The 19822-nt window shown below is 45.3% G+C and overlaps 1 protein-coding gene across 5 annotated transcripts in view; it reads right to left on the minus strand.

Moving 5' to 3' along the window:
• LOC144828696 (carbonic anhydrase 13-like) overlaps positions 1–19822 on the minus strand; it is a 796251-nt gene that overhangs the window by 643853 nt on the left and 132576 nt on the right. For all 5 annotated transcript variants that reach the window (XM_078687082.1, XM_078687083.1, XM_078687079.1 and 2 more), the window contains exon 4: positions 17539–17724. In XM_078687082.1, coding sequence (XP_078543208.1) covers positions 17539–17575 — 37 coding nt within the window. In that variant the 5' untranslated portion in view covers positions 17576–17724. The remainder of the gene's footprint in view (positions 1–17538; positions 17725–19822) is intronic.

A 19822-nucleotide genomic window follows, 5' to 3' on the forward strand; every position in this document is an offset into this window, starting at 1 on the left:
CAAACTGCAACAGAGATCGCAGTGGGGAGAGAAGCAGTTTAATACCTCGTCGTATCAAGGCAGATAACATCACCACTAAAAAGAATGGCTTGCGATTAACATATACAGGCTAGTTCCCACTAATAATGTAGATCCACAACACTCGGCTGACGTCCGGACTGTTATACAAGATTTGCGAGTCTAAATGGCATATACGCTAAGAGCATGCTACGTTCGACCATTTTTTTCTTTTTCTCAGGCAATCCAGCCTGGGGGGGGAAAGAATGGCCAAATGAGCACAGCCCAGCGGGAATCTTCTCACTTCCTTCCTGAGGGTATGGGATGGTGTAAAGAAAAAACCAAGACAGAAAGCAATCTATAATAGAAAGGATATTAGGTTCGGGAGCTGGGTGGGTCAAACATCTAATAAGTGTCCAACGTAGTCTTAATAACTTGCCAAGAAATTCTCTGAAGGGATTCAGTCCGTACGAATTATTATTCGGAACTAGGATGTTGATCTCTGACCTTGATAGTCAGACTTCAGTGGTAACAGAAAAAAGCTTTGATGTCAAAGACCGTTTGGCTATTTTGCAGGACTTAAACAAAACAAGAAAAGACCTGAGCAACATACAGTTGAAAGAACAGCCAACGACCACTGAAGAATCACCACCTGTCCCAGCAAGACCTGTCTGGATTCCAAAAGTCGGGGATCTAGTCAGGGAGAAGATCGCGGTAAAGAAGGAATTTGGGCCTTCTTACAGAAAAGCAGTTCCTGTCTTGTCTGTCAACGGGACAAGATCAGTTGTACTACCGCCACTTGCTGGAAAAAAGGAGAACCGAGTTGTATCCATCGACCTGGTAAAACCACAACATGTGGCCGATAACAAACAGTAGGCCAAGTGGACTCCCAATAAGTAGCAGAACACCAAGGTTTGCTACCAGCACAGAGGTCCTAACAAAAAGGCTCATCACATTCGAAACACCTACAGAAGAACAACAAGGACTATGCAACAATGCAATAGAACTTAGACCTCTGAAAACCCAAATAAAGACATTTAGCAGAGACACACCAATCTATACAGAAGTACCAAGTGAAAATGCGAGAAACAAAAATCCTGAACCAATTGGAACAATTGACAGAACTGCATCCGGTTACTTCATCAACTTCGATGATTCCTCTGACGGTTTCAGCGAACAAAAGACACAGCCATCATCAAAATCCTTTAAAGACAAAGCGAAGGAACTTTTGAAACAACTAAAAGAAACATATCTGATTTCTCCATGGATTGAATTTTGGGTGGGTTTTGGTGCATTTATCCTCATACTTTGGCTCATCATGGTATTTACTTTGGGACGCTTCATTGAGGGAAAATATGCTAAAATGGACACAGCAAGTCAGAACATCAACTTGGTCCTCAAACCACACACATCTTCACACGTCGAGAAAAGAGAACTTTCTTCAGAACTTTCTTCAGCCAACTTCACAGCAATTCCAATACCTGGTGGGGTAGCCTGGGACAACACTGACTATGAAATTTATGGTCCGGTCGATATATTATCGCAAGACTTACTGTTATTACAACATGGTCAGTCACAATTGCGTTCTATTGTACAGCTTGGCTGGACGTTACAAAATCTGCGTTCTGGCTATGTGCCTTGGCGTTTAATCAACACAACGTCACTATTCCAAATCTTTAACCTTACTGATAGACAAATCGGTATGGCTCAGAAGGGTGCTGATTATACAATCTTGAGCATTGAAAAACTAGAAAGATTACCGTTGACAATGTCAGAACGACCTGTCAGTGAATGGATAATCCACGGAATCATAAATATTCCAATCTCAACCTTCAGGTTTCAATACTGCCAAAAATATATACAGGCTGGCATGTACGAGAAATTGGGAAAGGGGTACCTTAAAACAACATGGAACCTGCCCTATTCACATGCATGTGTCAGTAACAAAGGACAGAAAGTGTTTCTTAGTGGCAACAATTGTGCTATGTCACTAAGCGGCACGCTTCTGTGTAACGGTATTAGTTTGCACGGAGCCTGTGAAGGGAATTCATACAACCTTTCATGTCACCAGCAAGGCGCACCTGCAACTGAAATAGAACCATTCTTTCAAAGACTCTATAATGGGAGTTACATTCTTATTGTAGACCGCAGATGCTGTAGTCTTATGCCCGGGACTCCTTATCTCGTCACTACGACGGCGAAGGTCAAGTGCTGTGGACGTTCTTTGTTTCCCAGCTCCTTTCCAGACAGGGAGGCAAGGGCATGGCCCGGTTTGAAAATTACTTCTATTCGAATAGACACTTTAAGCAGAATGAAAACAGTGCTTCTTCAGACGCCTACAAGGCTCACGTCATCTAAAGAAACGTATGATCTACAAGTCGCAAGGACGACTGCAGAGATACATACATTATTATCAACTAATTCCCCCGTACATTTCGCGGAAATCCTGAGCGAAATCTTAAATATTTCTGATACCACAGGGGTCTCAAAGGTATTTAAGACAGTATTTTCGATGGCATTAACACCATTCAAAGCCATACTGGGTATTTTTCCAGACTTCGTCCATTCGATTTTTGGCGGACTTCCCCTGATCCTAGGACTAATTGCAGGAATCCTATTCCTAGTCCTTATTTTTCGTTATGGCAACCCATGTCACAGATCAAACTCTCGCGACAATGGAAGATACGATCCTAGCCATTGGATACCGGGACCGGATATCAAAAATCCTGGGACTATCCCGGCTTAGAGACCTAAACATGACTTGGTTTCTATCATTTCGACCAATGTGGCAAAGGTGTGTTTTACCTGTACTAAGGTGTCTGCTATGCGGAGAAGAATGCGTGTTAGACACCTGTCTGACGCTACAATCGGATGCGCCGGTGGATGCAGATACACTGTTGGTTCCTACCAAGGTTCACGCACTGTGCTGCCCTCAAAGGCTGCCAATTCTGATGACGGCATTCCTGGAATCTTCACCACTGCGATTGAAGAGTAGTGAAGTTCAAGATGAAAGCAGCATCGAACAGGTACGACCTTCTGTCAGCAATGCAAATCAGAATGTCAATGGAGACAATCATGCGCATGAATGCATGGTTACCCCTATTTCCGACTTAGAGGAACTTTCCCATGAAGCTGTTGACAGTTTTTTCGAAAGCCTGAATGATATGATGTTCTCTCCGGAACAGAAATAGAGACTTTTGAGTAAACTCGCACACGGCGTTCCCTGAATTCGGCCTTCAACTTTAAAAATAAAGTCACATGAACAATTACAATCCAGTTCACGGACAGCAACTTTTTTTCAGCAAGCCCCTTGAAATATTTTTCTATATATTTTTTCCCGGGACACTGATTTTCTGCTTAAAGTAAGAGACTATTCCTAGAGAACTAAGATTTCTATTTTAGATACTTTATAGACTTTATAGACTTTAGCTGCCCGCTGGTATGTTCGCAATAGATTTTATGTGATGAAATGGTTTCGACTTTTTTCTGTATAGCCATATTAAGAGCCATTTCATGTGTATTTCTCATATACCAACAAGCAATAATGCATAACAATGCGTGTTTACTTTTGCATTTAATTCATAGCTTAAGTGCATACAATATATATGACTGCAATTTTTCAGTATATTTGAAAATTTCGAAATGCATTTATGTATTTTGGGGTGGTAAGGTATACACTATACTCTATAGTATGTTGTACTATGTTATACTATGCATAGATTAGTAGATATGACCATAGTTAGCGTGGAGTGGGTGTCGTGTATTTCTATAGGTTCTGATTCGATCCCCCTATTCCTGACCCTATTCTGGTTAAACTTACTAGCTAGTTAACTAACAGTCAGCCCATGAGGCAAGAAAACCCCCATGATGCAGATACCGTTATCTGACGCAGTCACACTACGGCACAGGAACGTGTTATCTGATTAGGTCATAACGCTTGAGATCTAATTAGACAAGCGATATTCCTCCAGCCCCTGATAAGGCATACGACGTTCTCATAACAAATCAAACCTATGACAACCTGGATAATCCGTGCGGCCATTGTTTTGATTTCACAGAGAACTTTAGTAAAGAATGTGCTAACGAGCAAGTCGTATGACATCTTTATTGACGTACCTATGTCCATCCTTACGTCAATCCCGGCACCTTTAAGGTATAAATATTGCCGACCTTGCCCTATGCAAACACACGCGTGGTGACAAGACGGAGCAGCCATACTTGCCGAAGCCGAGAGCAGAAGCAGACCCCGCAGGCAGCAGCCCCGCCTTCCTGACGCGCTGAGAGACGCGCTGCTATCTCAAGCCGAGAGACCCAGCACCGGCGCTTCTGGGCAGCCCTCGCAGGCAGCCTGGAATATCGAGAGCAGAGAAAGAGATACCATTCCTCATTCATCCTAAATTCCAGGTACAGAACTGAATAACCCCTCCTAGAGAATTCTTTAGTTATTCACTTGGCAAAAACAAACTTAAACTAAACTGTAACTTTCTATTCCCGCCCACGCATTAGACTTAGGTCAGGTACACGGGGTAGGCGTAGTTAGAAACACCAGTTGAGTACGTTTAGTCAAATGTATATGTGTATGTAAATATATTTTATTCATTTTAAACATCATATGGCTCAGAAACCATATCAATGTTTTTACAGTATTATTTTATACTATTGCTTCTAATGTATGCACTTTACTTAACTATAAGTATTGCAATAATATCGATCCATTTCTCTTGTACGAGAAAAGAGACTGATCAATAAATAACATCTTTTATTGAACACGCCCGTCTCTTCCTTTTCTCTACATTCTGATGAGACTAAGAATGCACGTACTGACTGAGTAAAATAATTGCCTTGTGCTCACACGACTCTTGAGATTGACTCTTGATTAGGGGAGAGCAAAGTTGTCATGTTCTATGGTTGTCAGAAACTAAATCCCTTCTTGTCTAATCAGGGAAGTTAATCCTTCCTTGAACATTCGAGAAAGTTTCTAGCGAACTCTGAGCTTAGCTGGCAAACCCAAAAATTAAGTCTAGTATCGACAGTAGTAGACCTAGTTAACGTCTGGCCTAGGCCTTTACTGCTGTAGGCACTATTCCAATGCGCAGAGCCTATTGGGAAAATAGGAGCTACACTACAGTAAATGCATACTATTGCTATTGCTGCCGGGTCACTCCGTCGGCTCCTCGAGCGGCGCGTAGGGGTGGACACACACAGAGGTGTAGGTATTTGTGCTGTTCATAGGGGATTAGTCGTCGTCGGTCACGAGGGGGAAATTCTCTCTAGATAAGGTTCATCGGACTGAGCGTCTGCAATGGGGATGCCAGATGCTGTGATACTCCGGGGTTGTCATTCCACGACGGGAGTTGGGTTCGAACATTCCGTGCAGCTTGTGCTTCGGGTTCGCATTGGTATGAGCAGCCGACAGCCAGGGACCCGGAAGGAGGGGGGCGAGATACAAGCAGACGGGGCGCAAAGGGTGGGACTTGGTCAGCGAGAAGTAATTTTGGTGGCTAAAACCGAAGAACACCCAGTATTGTTACGGCTTTGACTTCCATCCCTCCTCTTGGCCCTCTCTTGTGTCCGTGCCTTTCACCCTTTATGTCCCTTCTCTGCTCCCGTCAACTTTACAAATATGCAGAGCCGTCTTAGCGCAATAGGCTGCGCGTCTGTCTCATAACCCGAAGGTCGTGAGTTCGATCTTCACAGGGGGCACGTGTTTGGTATCACTGGTATGCTAACAGCCAGACTTAAATCCATATGGTGGTTTGCATTGTAATCTATTCCATATGTCACATATGGCCGAAGAGTGGTGAGGATAAGTTAATTGCAATGACCGACTGAGCAGAGCGGCTTATTGTATACAGCAGTAGACCTGCCTTCCTGGGTTCAAACCTAGTGTTATCAATCTGAGGCGCTAGAACTAGGGATGCGAAAGATGCTGCAGGACTCCTGCCCTGGAGGCAGAATAGAAGGATAACAGGAACAATCCAGCCTCTCAATCCGTCTTCATTACATGCAGTGAAGAGTCAATGATGATAAAAACAGCACAAAGAGCAACCTTGCAATAAATCATTACACATTTGCTTGTTGGGTACATTTACGTTCGCACTAGGTGGACAGCACACGTTTGTCACCCTTGTGAGTAGGTGCTGCGAACAGCGAATGCAAGAGGTATATGAAAGGCACCACCGCAAAATTAGCTTCTTTTTACAGTTAGCAAATATTAAACATGTGGCTCGTGTGCATTTGGGTCCTTTAATCCTGGAGTGTGGTGGCTGGCAGGTTTCAAGCGGCAGTGAGAAAAGAAATCAGAATACATTTATGTTACCCTTATCGGCGTGCATGGCTAACAACCACTCTGATTTTGTCTGATTTAAATCTATTTCAAATAGCTGTAATTTTTTATGCAAATTGTCACAATGTATTCATTTGCTTAGGTATTCATAGGTTTCATTTGCTTACTGCATTATAATGCACCGTTAACCCACATTTTCCCAAACAAAGCCTAGGACTACCACCTCCTTTACTCCCAAAAAACACATGCTTTCATCATAAAGTGTTTTCTTATTTGCTGCACAGGCTCGTTCAGTAAGACCCAAACTTTTTAGAACACCTCTTTACTCCCAAAAAACACATGCTTCCATCATAAAGTGTTTTTCTTATTTGCTGCACAGGCTCGTTCAGTAAGACCCAAACTTTTTAGAACACCTATAATTTTTAGTGCGCTAATGCCCCAGGCCAGCACCCCGAGTCAGAAAATTGTCCCCAGCCATACTGGGAATCGCTACCTTAGTTGCTGCGCCAGAGGCATTCTTCAGGGGTGTACTGTTGTCGATCTAGTTTTTTAAATGTGGAAGAACCACACATCGGGGGTGGTGTTTGCAACCCAAATCCAAAAGCTTTCCACATAAAGACGCTGGCCATACATTGCTTCGAGCTAGTGAGTGGTGTTAAATGTTTCATCTATGAGCAGAGGCCACTGTGTTGAAGATGCCTTTTGGGCCAAAGAAAGAACCAATTTCAGGACAGCCCGCTACACCGGAAGGGCAGGTAGGGCCGGGGAAGAGTGAGTCACATTACATGTCGACGATAGATGATAAAATGGCCTGTGCACTGTGGAAGATAAGTGACTTGTCATGTCGCTGCGTTGGCCTTAAAAAGTTGGGTCACTCACATGATAGGTTATGCCGTATGCTGCTGGTAGGTTAATACACACGAAAGCTGGTAGGCTTAGTACAGGTTGATCACTTGGCAGGTAGCAGGTACTGAAAGGATAATGGAAATCCAGAGATGTAAGCCACACTCAGAGCACATCACTGCCTCCGAAAAAACTGACTGTGCTCCAGGCCAACTTGTCTTTCTCGTGCACTGGTCTGCCTGTAATGCTCCCAGTTGGCCAGCTTAGCCCTTAATTTCCTGCTCATATGCCTTTTTCTGGGCCATTACGCAAGGAACAGCCATTGACATGAGACAATTTTGACACCCTAGAATTACTATCATGGGTGTCTGCTGAGGTGATAGTTAGAACAATGGTGGAACCATTCACGAATAGAGTATACCCCCGCCTCTTGGGGTCCTCCAGGGGATTAACGCACATCTAAGGGTAGAGCTTGGCGAGACTGTGAAAGCCAGTTTCCCAGGTCCCACATTCCTTTGCAAGCCAAAGCAGAAAGCCAAACAAGGGACTTATTTCATTGTGAAGGTAAGGAACATCTGAGGTGCTGTTCATTATTCTAGGGGGGACATTGCACCAGTTCAAACGACCATTCATTGATGATAGGTTGAAGTCAACATTATTAGTAAGCTATCCTAGTGGTAGCTGTATTGCGTGCAGCCTTCAGGCTACGTCTTGAAGGAATGTAGAGCAGCTTGTTTTTCCAGTCTATAATATCATGAATGAGTAAATGAAAAGAGAGCAGGTGTATAACAATATATGTATTTGTTCTAAACGCATCCCTTAGTTCCTTTACGAGGCTAAAGGCAAGAAATTACAGTCAGTAAACTTATTTAACACACAAGTAAATTGGCACAATATATGTTGAGCCTATGATGAGATTACAGGTGAATAATTACAGTCTGTAAACCCATATATCACACAGTAATTTAGCACCATATACGTTGAGCTCTAGGGATGTACCAAAGCCATATATTAATAAAGTGGTGGCGGGGATAGAGACAGGGCCTAGAGCCGGTAGAAAGACTACACACCATGATGTCACACCTAAAAGGTGCCCAAAGAGCCTAGTTGCGGCATCACATAGGTCTGGGGAGGCATGTGATCATGTCCGCTTATGGCCTCGCGGAGTTAGGGCTGTGCTAATTCTTTTAGCTAAAGACTGTGATGCTGCACTGTTAAGTAGACTGTTTTGTTTTTACACATAGATTATAGGCATAAAGACGTGGGTAGGAAACCAGGATTAAGAGGCGATGTCCTCGCCTACGGCACAACTCTCTTGGGTAACAATGATTGTAAAATAGGAAGCCAATTTTACAGCCTACCAGGGTTAGGGCGTCGCTGATCCTATGCTTAACGACATAGATGCTGCACTAGCAAACAGACAAACTGAGGCTATGCTTAACATTTACTGTCGACGTGTTACTGTGTAGTAATATAGCACTAAGATTATCTAAAACTTAGCAACTGATGGTAATGTAAGTCTAACGCGTGTACAGCAGTTATCGCCGGAAACACTAATGGTGTGTATCTATCTTTCCCATTTATGTATGACCGGGTCCATGGTGGATACCCGGAGTGCTCCACATCACAACAGCTGCAACAGGTGGACAGCCCAAGAGGGGCTTACGTCAGTAACGGCTGGGTCCATGGCGGATATCTGAGGAGTGCTCCACACTGCAACATCAGCAGCGGGTGGACGTCAAAAGGGAAGCATACGTCGCGAAAGAGGACATCAAGTGCCCAAGTATTGCTGGCAGGTGTAAGTGCTACCCATTCCCTAAGGTGGAAGTGGGAATTGTCACCCAGGTTCTTTTGGTATTTTCCTGTTTCTTGCAGTTTCTCAAACCTGTCACGCAGGGGAGGAACTCAGCACTAGAAGTGGAGGAGCTACAATGTGCCAGCACAAGCAACAGGCTGGACTCAGGACAGGGAAGAGTCGGTTTGAGGGTCTGTGCCTTGGTCAGTCCAGGAGCTTCTTTCAGGGACTTTTAGCTCAGCAGCCCGACCCCTGTCAGTGGTGATACTTCACCTAGGGGGGACTGAATTGGCCAAACTGGTGACGCGAATACTCATTGATGAGTTCATCTCCACTGTGGGTGGGTCTTCAGGACTTGCCCGGGTGGCACAGTAGTAGGGTCTCAACTTATTCCGGGGTGGCAGGAACTCGGTCAGGGCGTTGAATCACTCGATAAAGAGGATCAACACACAGAGGGACAAATTATTTCAAGCCCCCCTCGGTTGCAGATGATCCAACATGGGTGTATTTGTTCTACCTGGTGAGGGGAGTCCATTTGACGGAGGAAGGAAGGGTCCTGTGGTCTGATGATGTCAGGGCCTGGTTGGAAGGTTTTGGCTAAAATGAGAACTTTCTATGGTAGGTCTAGGCAGGGGGAGGCCAGATCGTCGGTTAACAATGCTGGCCTGTGGCGGTAAGGTCATTATCGGTGAGCACATATTTGAGGTCTGAGGGGGCGGGCATCATCCTATGGAGGTTCCCGCCCAGGGGGAGGGGCCTGCGGGCCACTCCCAGAACTCCAGGGGCAAGGTAATAGGCAAAGGAGCGCGGGTAGGAGTAGTTCACGCTTTCCTTAGGCTGGTAGCCACCCCGCGCGCGTGGACTCATGACGCCACCGGCGCAGAGTAAGGGCCCTCCTTTAGTGGGTAAATGGAGTTCAGGGCGTAGACCGGGCAATTCCCGGGGTAACACTGCGCATGCGCACATCCAGAGGGGAGGCGCAGCTTGTAGGACCTGACACCGGTAGTGACCCTGCCATATGGCCAGAAATGTACAAAAATTCTAGATGAGGATGTTTAGTCTAAGTTAGGAAACAACATGTATTAGAGTTTTGTTAAAGTCAGGCTCTCAAACTTGTTGCTGAGAATTATGTACCTAAATGTCCTGCTGAATTTTTGTATAAATTGTTGATTATGCAATTAAAACCTTTTTTAATTTCATACTTTAATAAATACGGCCGGGCGACTAGCGCCCGCCTTCCAAAAAGTAAAGACGTCTCGTGTCCACGTTCCTGGGTATTGGGTGCCGGATTGGGGGGGAGGCGGCAGCTAGTCGCTGACCATGTGAAAAGGGGGGGCCCTCGGCCCCCCCGCACGCATGGCGGCGCGGCGACCGTCGCCCCCACTCTCTCCTTTGTCGCCGTTCGGCGGTGGGGGCGTGCCCTGGGGGGCGCGGCCCCACCGCCGATTGGCTGGCGGCCTCCCTGACCCGGATCCTGGGAAGTGGGTCCGGGTCAGGGGGGACGGGCTATAGGAGGGGCCACCTGGCCCCTCGAGAATAAAGAGATAGGGAGCGCCCAGGAGACCCCCTTGTCCCTGGACGCTCCCTCGCCAAAACGGTGTACCCCGCGCTCGGGGCTTCTTTGTTTTCCCACCCACCATCCCTTGGAACAAAAGTTTGTAGCAGTTTTTATGTCTGGTTGAATGGTAAGTTTTGAAGGTACGGTCCACGGGTCTCACTGGATAATAGAGATGGAACTGTTGGTATATTGTGATGCTTTTGTCTAGGAATTCTTTCCCCTTTTTTAGCAAGTCATGTGTGAAGTGAATTGTATTGATGCCATGTGTCTTTAGGCCTTTTTTCCCTTTGTAGCTATACGTTGATACTGTTATTTCGCGAAACATGTGTGGAGTGAATTGTATTTGATGCCATGTGTCTTTAGGCCTTTTTCCCTTTTTAGCTATACGTTGATACTGTTATTTATTAGCCAGTGTAGCTGTCCTTTAGAATTTTTTCCCATAGGTCGTCGTATTTATTAGGTATGGGGCATGCGGTAAGGTCATTATCGGTGAGCACATATTTGAGGTCTGAGGGGGCGGGCATCATCCTATGGAGGTTCCCGCCCAGGGGGAGGGGCCTGCGGGCCACTCCCAGAACTCCAGGGGCAAGGTAATAGGCAAAGGAGCGCGGGTAGGAGTAGTTCACGCTTTCCTTAGGCTGGTAGCCACCCCGCGCGCGTGGACTCATGACGCCACCGGCGCAGAGTAAGGGCCCTCCTTTAGTGGGTAAATGGAGTTCAGGGCGTAGACCGGGCAATTCCCGGGGTAACACTGCGCATGCGCACATCCAGAGGGGAGGCGCAGCTTGTAGGACCTGACACCGGTAGTGACCCTGCCATATGGCCAGAAATGTACAAAAATTCTAGATGAGGATGTTTAGTCTAAGTTAGGAAACAACATGTATTAGAGTTTTGTTAAAGTCAGGCTCTCAAACTTGTTGCTGAGAATTATGTACCTAAATGTCCTGCTGAATTTTTGTATAAATTGTTGATTATGCAATTAAAACCTTTTTTAATTTCATACTTTAATAAATACGGCCGGGCGACTAGCGCCCGCCTTCCAAAAAGTAAAGACGTCTCGTGTCCACGTTCCTGGGTATTGGGTGCCGGATTGGGGGGGAGGCGGCAGCTAGTCGCTGACCATGTATCTGGATGCGACCATAGCGCCAAGAAACCGCATGGTGAACGTTGCGCTTAATAAATATTTTAAATTCAAATTCATGACAGAAGATGAAAAATACCAGTGGGGCGGTACACTATGATAAGCACAGATTTTTAGTTTACGTGTTTTTAAGCAGCGCCCTAAATTACATCTGCCATGCCCCTTTGAGAGACCCCCCAGTTTTTTCATCCCTCTTAAAGCCCTGCACAAGATCACATTACAATGATGAAGTACAAAAACAAAGCCATACAAAATAAATGCCACACAACATAAATGTACAAACACTGCTGCCATAGACTGCTACCGTGAGGAATCTTCTTTTATAATACAGACGTACAAATATGTTTGCTCCAAGCACTACCTCAGTTTGCCACCGACATGAAATAGCGTGAATTAAATATGTTTTAGGACCCATCTCACTGACTTCCCCAGTTTGTTGAAATAACTGCCTGTACGTAATCAGTAACTGACCCTCTCGCGACAAACATCAACCATCTCATTCACTTCATGCACTCAAACACTGACAAATCACGTTTGGGGTTCAATTCTTAGAATGCAGGTTTACAGTGGTCCAATATCTAATTTAAAAAGGCGTAGAATGAGTGCTAATAATCCTTTACTGGTAAGGGCATAGCTTCGGTGGTTTAGGGTGTTACATTCCCCCCTAATACATTTATTTTGTGCTAATTAGTTTGGTACCGGTGATTTCAGTAGGGGGCTGAGGTTAGGGTGTTACACCCCCCTAATACATGTATTTTGTGATAATTAGTTGGGTACCAGTGATTTCAGTGGGGGGGGGGAGGTTAGGGTGTTACATCCGCCCTAATACATGTATTCCGTGCTAATTAGTTTGGTACCGGTGATTTCAGTGGGGGTGGGGGTTAGGGTGTTACACCCCCTTAATACATGTATTTTGTGATAATTAGTTGGGTACAGGTGATTTCAGTTGGGGAGGGTTAGGGTTTACACCCCCCTAATACATCTATTTTGTGATAATTAGTTGGGTACAGGTGATTTCGGTTGGGGGGTTAGGGTTTACACTCCCCTAATACAGGCATTTTGTGATAATTAATTGGGTACCGGAGATTTCAGTCTGGTATGGTGAAGTGTCTGTCGGATTTCACCTGGGATGTTTACATACACAGACAAAAACGCATCCACACTCTCTTTGTTTGGAAACACTTCAAAATTGTTGGTTATTTCACAAAATAATGTACTTTCTCTCCCTTCCTATCCTACCAATCCACACCTCTCCCTTTCCGCTGCCCCTGCAGCCCTCTCATGCACCCGGCTCATCGTATAATGTATTTTAACATGTCCCAGCGTAGATGTCGCGTGCTCAGACTCCCAACAGAAAGCAGACCCCCTCCAGGCAGCCTGGGAGAAACACCAACAAGACAGTGCGGCCCCCTTTACTCACACTTTTCACCAGAGCCTTGTTGGTGAACATGTTACAAAGTGAGTGTGAACTTGGGAATTCAGTCCGAAAGTTGACGCTCTAAGCCTCCGAGCACATTTCTGTGGTTCTCCAGCTTCAAGGTTGACTACTCTAACCGTAAGGCCACATCCTCTCCCCGTTTATCATCCCTTAAACCATCAATTAATTCCCTCATTCTTCCGTTGATTTATCCTTACACACACATCCAATACTTCCCTCTTTCCCCGTCTATCCCTCCATCCACCATTCCAGCCAGCCACGATGCTTCTGTTCATAAATAGATCCATCCACAAAGCACCCTTTCGCTCATCCATCAACCCATCCACCCTTCCATTCTTCTTTACCACATCCACCCACCCGTCCTTGCACTCTTCCTTCATTTCTTCATTTCAGTCGTCCCTTTCGTCCTCCATTTCACCTTCCTTCATGTTTTCTTCCTTCCTGAATTGTCCAATCAACTTATTAGGCAATGGAGTCCAGCAACAACCCCTACTTCATCTGCTAAAACGGGGTTTCATGATGCCTCTAAGTCAAATTATTGATCGGCCCAGCTCTGCCTACCTGCCCCACTGAGGTGCTGCCATGCACTCGCCCAGGGAGCAAGAGGGAGCTTATTTCCTCAGCGGCACACGTTACTAGGTGACTAATAATGTCCCATATATGCCATAATTCCTGTTACCACAGATATAAAATAATGGATTTTGCATTTTTTGGTTGTTGCAGTATTATATAGCCCGAACTCGATCCAAAGCGCTTTAGATGAGCACCAGTTACATTACACAAGGACACATTCATTATTTTGGTAGGTGGGGGAGATTAAGTGATTTGCCCAGAATCACAAAATGCTGAGCCAATGCAGAGGCTCGAACCCAGTTCCAAAGTCGGCAGCTCTAGCTGTAAGGCTACATCCTCTCCCCAAGACATACTGGGTGCAATAAGAGCTTCATCCTCAGATACATTTGGGCAGATCAAACCTACCGATACTTACTGGGAACAAGCATTGGCATAGCCAATAGATCTCCCTTTTGGGACCTTATAAGTATTTAGTTATGCAGCACAATATCCTTGGTGCAACAACATCAAGTGTTGCATGCCTAAACACTTATATGGTCCCAAAGGCGAGACCTAGTGGCTATGCCAATGCTTGTTTTCAGGTGCTCCTGCCCTGGAGGGCTGGGGAATAATTTTGTAATAGAAAGGGGTCTCTCCATTTTTTAGGTGCTCCTGCCCTGGATGGCTGGGGAACAATTTTGTAATAGAAAGGGGCATTTTTTTTCAGGAGCTCCTGCCCTGGAGGGCTGGGGAATAATTTTGTAATAGAAAGGGGTTTCATTTTGTAATAGAAAGGGACCTCGCTGTTTATCAGTTGCTCAGCGTGTAGGACATTGTCACCTTGGCCCTGTGTCCTTCCCAAGAACAATATCCTCCCACTTACATTCTTGTGTGTTTCATGAAAGGGCACACCCGCAAATGGGGGCCATGCCCGCGACTGTGGGCCACGCCCCGCGAATGTGGGCCACTTTTTTCATCAGTGCCCGGGCCAAATTGTGATCCTAATCCGACCCTGACCCCTGCCCATGAAGAAAAGTTTATACGCAACCAATTATGTTATGTTATGTTATGTTAATGGTTTTTATATAGCGCGTGACTCACCCAGGGGTATCTCAGCGCTTACCAGAGTGGATACTGCGATCGGAAAACACAGGATGAGTGAGTTGGATCAGGTCTTTCAGAAAAACCAGGTTTTTTATTGTTTACTGAAGGACAGGTAGGTGGTAGATTTTCGCAGAAACACTGGGAGTGAATTCCAGTATTTGGGTGCTACGAACGAAAACGCTCTGCCACCTGTTCGGGTTAACCGAATCCGGGGGATGTTCAGGAGGGTTAGGGTGTTAGAACGTATGATATATTCACTCGAAAGCTCAGAGAGTTTGTCCCTAAGGTAGGATGGGCCCTCACCTCTAAGAGCTTTAAAGGAAAGGCAGCAGATTTTGAACATAGAGCGTTTTTGAATTGGCAACCAATGTAGTTGTCTAAGCAGAGGAAGGGATGGAGTTCCGGGGGGGCAGTTCAGGACCATTCTAGCTGCAGTGTTCTGTATGACTTGTAACTTTGTCAGGGTAGTGACTCCTACCTCTGCCAATAGGGTGTTGCCATAGTCTAGCCTACTCCCTATCATTGCTTGTACTACAGTTCTGCGGTGTTCCAATGGTAGGTAAGGGATAATTCTACGCAATAGGCACAGGTTGTAGTAACATGAACATGCGATGTTTTTTCACATTGTCCTTCATGTCAAGCTTGACATCAAGTTGGATTCCAGGCTTTTTACTGAGGTAGATGGTTTTGGTGCCTCACCCAGTTGGGGGGGCCACCTGTCTGGGGTCCAAAGGTGAGCGGACTTCCCCAGAAGCATTAGCTCAGTTTTTCCTGGGTTGAGCTGTAGACATTGCTCCCTCATCCAGTTTGCGATCGCCAGCATACCGCCCATGAAACGCTGTTTCTCCTCCAAGATGTTATTACCTATTGGGAACAGTAGCTGCGTATCGTCGGCATACGAGATAATCTCGAAGCCGAAAGATTGGATTATCTTAGCCAGGGGGGCCAGATATATATTAAAGAGGGTAGGGCTAAGACAAGAGCCCTGTGGCACCCCCTTATCCAACAAGAATTTGTTTTTGGAGGCAAATGGTCCAAGTATAGTGGTTTGCCATCTGTCCCTTAAGAAATTTCTCAGCCACTGTAGGGCAGTGTCTCCGATGCCGCACTCCTCTAGTCTCTCCGGTAGCCTCTGGTGAGATATCGTATCAAAGGCTGCGGAGAGATCTAGGAGGATCAGGACCGAAGAGCCTCCGGCATCGAGGGTGCGTCTTAGCGAGTCAGTGACTGCCAGCGTTGCTGTTTCTGTGCTGAACCCAGGTCGAAAGCCTGACTGGGAGGGGTCAAGCATATCATTGACTTCCAGGTATTGGCTCAGTTGGGTATTTATTTTAGACTCTAGTAATTTTCCTAGTAGTGGTAGTAGGGATATAGGCCTATAATTACTTAGCTCCAGGGGATCTGCAGATGGTTTCTTCAGAATAGGCCGCACGGAGGACTCTTTCCAAGCCCTCGGAATAAGACCAGTCTCGATTGAGGCATTAAAAATTCATTGGATCATAGGCGCACATGTTAAAGACACAAGGGCCATAGTGCTAGGTGGACAAAAATCTTGTGGAGACCCGGATTTAGCTGTTAGTAGCAATTCATTTGTGTCTGCAAGTGAGATAAAATTAAATTGATTCAGCGCAGCTCTGATCGGTGTGGGGTGGTTGTCCAACTTGTTATGTGTTTGGGGCTTATTCATATCTGCGACTGGGAAGTTCGCATACATTTTAGCGATTTTATCATGGAAGAAGTATGCAATAGAGTCATATAATTCCTGAGATTCTGGGGGTGATTGTTTACATACTGGGGGGAGGAGAAGTCTTTAACAATATCAAACAAGGCTTTGGTAGAATTCTTGGACTTTTCTATTTGGGTTTGTATATAGGAGCATCTGGCGTTTTTTATTTCATGATGGTAGTGAGATAGCGCTATTTTGTATGTTTTCCTATCATCCAATGATTTTTGCTTCCTCCATTTCCTCGCCAGTGTTTTACATGTGGCCTTTAGGGATTTAAGTTCGTCCAAGTACCAGGGGGCTGAAAGTCCCCTTGATGACATGTTTGTCTTTTTTTGAGGGATCACTATGTCTAGTGTTTCTGTTAAGGCTAAGTTAAAACTAGCCAACATGTCTGAGGGGTCTTGATTTGTTAACTTAATTTTAGTGGATCGTTCGATAAAAGACTTACTAAAGTTGTGCAAAGTCAGCTTGTGCCATGGTCTTTTATAAATTCCGTTTTTATATGTGGAATTGACCCTATGTTTTGGCCGTGAATGTAGTAAAAGAGAGAATTGAACCAAATAATGGTCTGACCAAACCAGAGGAATTGGCTGCAGTACTCTCAGCTGTTCAGAATTTGTAAAAATTAGATCTAGAGTGTGACCAGCCGAATGTGTGGGACCTGACACCATCTGACTGAGTCCAATGTCGTTTAGGTTCGAAAAGAGCGTCTTCACCTCTGGGTTGTCTTCTATCTCTCCATGATAATTGAAGTCCCCCAGTAAGATGAAGTTGTTGGAGGTCACAGCCTGCATAGGCCACATATCACAAACATCCTTTAGGGACGCATTTTACTGTGGTTGTATTTGTTGTAGTGTTTTAGTTACTGGTTTTGGGCCGCTGAATAAACCTGGAACAAAAAATTCACACGCATAGGTTTATTTCCAACCTTTGTAAACTTTAGGAGTGCGTAGAAATGAGTTTAAAAACCTATAAAACAACTGCATAGTTTATAGATAAAAAGCACTGATACATCATTGCTTAAGACAGTCTTGCAAAACTCGCTAACATGGAGTAACCCCGCGATTGCTCCAAGAACACGTTAGACGCAGTGCTTACCGTTGTGCGCCTCATAACCCCAGCCTGACGAGGGCATCCTGCTCCAAAGTAGAAAGGCGAAGACTTCGAGCCCTGTAGGACAGAGGTGACAGGAGACGCAGGAAGAAACGGCCTTCGCTGCACTAGTCAACTGACTTGAATCTTGACTTCCAGGGGGGTTGGCTGCTGGCTACGTCCCTTAACCTGCTGAATAAAACCATCAGTAGGAGCCAGTTTACTCTTTGCTTCCTTGCACCTAGCATGCACAATGTAAATTGTTTTATTGACTGCAGGAAAAAGACATTTGGGAAGGTCATGCAATAAACCTTCATCAGGGGAACTTAAACTACAGACATTATAATCAACCAACTAATATTTCACACAATCCGTACCTAGATAGATTCAGTACATACATTTACAGCATGTAATGAGCAGCAGAAGGGCTTTGAGTGGGATGAAAAAAGTAGGGGGAGGGATCTCCAAAAGTGGCGTGGCCAATGTAATTAAGGGTGTGATTTAAAGACGTTAACTACATTTCTGAGTTCCACAGGGCGCGCCTAAACGGTATTTTGTTCCCACTCTAAGCCATCTGTTATTGCATCCAAATAGCTAATGCAACAACTGGCATACGCCTAATAACATGCGGATCCATTGGTGTTGGCAATAGTTATTACCCGCTTAAAGATAAATGACTAAAAACAATAATCCTGCTATGAAGAATTAATATTGAAAATGTTTAATCCTGAAATCATAAAACTGGGAGTAATACATGAATGAGGCCTGTGGAAGGGATAGTGGTCTTCAGAATGTGTCTATCACCTCCATTATGTTCACTCTTTTAGACATGTATGAACTTTTTCTTCCGGAGGCTGTATTACACACATGACCCTGGCTACACAAAGGCCATGTGCCTCTGCTTTGTGTGCCCCCGGGGAACTTTGTATTACAGAAGGAGCCGCAGACGCTAGTGGGCACCTTCTGTACTACTTGCAGAGCTGGCACATGTAGCACCAGCGCTATCTCGAGAGGGCATTCCCTTATTTGCATAGGGCGTGGCCCCATGCAAATGAGGTAATCTCTTTGACTTTGCACCCCACCATATTATGGACGCTGACGCAAGGGCAAAGAAACGGTCAGGAGACGCACTGAAAGTGCAATGCAAAAAGGTGGCGCACTCTCAGCATGCCTCCATGATGGCAGCCCTCTGAAAAGAGAAAAAGGGGTCCCATGGACCCCCAGACATTCCCTTGCTGGCGGGTGCAGTCACTCACTGCACCCACCTGCAAGGGGATCTCTCTCGCCTCTTGAAAGCGTAGGCAGATTGCCACCTGCATTGTGAAACACGTAGCAGCTTTTAAAAACCAGCTGCGGATTTCACTCGAATACACTAAGCCCAAGACAGCACATGTTCACAGCTACCATAAGGGCAGCACACTCAGCATAATAGGGCGCACTTTCTCTGTATGCACCCAGCGCACCTTTTGATATGTCTGCCATGGCCCAAACAGGGAAAGTGCACACAGTGCATAATAAGGTCCCATATCGCCTCCATCCATATCTTACACTTCATCTGTTTCCTCTACAGCACCTTCTTTACTCTCCCTTCTGAATACACTGCTTGAATTGTGTTCCCTTTTTCACCCCCAAACAGAGAACACACCAACTCACCTGTAAGCAATGCATTTTCTTTTACGTTTGCCTTGTCAATATTTTGACAACTGTATAACTCCTTCACACCGTTTGCTCAGAATCACAAATGCAACTGGAATACGTGACTATTGTACTGTGCAGTCTGCAGAGAGGTCAAGGATTGGAGGACCATGTACTCTGAACATCTTTCTGACCCACTGACAAGCAATGTGGGAAACTCCTGTTATGTAAACCGAGTTTTTGACTCAGCTCTACAAGGTTTGTTTTCACACCCACGGGTGACACAAGTGAACGTAGTTCAATGCACCAGCTCTGAATGTGAAAAATAGGTGGCTATTGTAGCCCTGCAGAACCCCACCCAGTACATAAATGAAGTGGTATCAATGTTTTTGGGTTACTGTAGATGGCTGGCTTAGTATTTGGTGCTCACTTATGTAACTGTAGCACCCTGCTCTAATCCACAAAACTCTTATGGTGATTTTAGTGGTTATAGACACCTCTAGAAAGCTCTCTAAGTGTTAGCTGTGGAGAGCAGCCTCCAGCGGAGATATAACCACAATACACACAATAGTTTGATAATAGAACACATAAGTAGCACAAATACACAGTGGGCTCCAGGGGGAGTACAAACCATATACCAAAATAGTGGAATGCA

This window comes from Lissotriton helveticus, chromosome 4_1 (assembly GCF_964261635.1).
Source record: "Lissotriton helveticus chromosome 4_1, aLisHel1.1, whole genome shotgun sequence".
Lineage (NCBI taxonomy): Eukaryota > Metazoa > Chordata > Amphibia > Caudata > Salamandridae > Lissotriton > Lissotriton helveticus.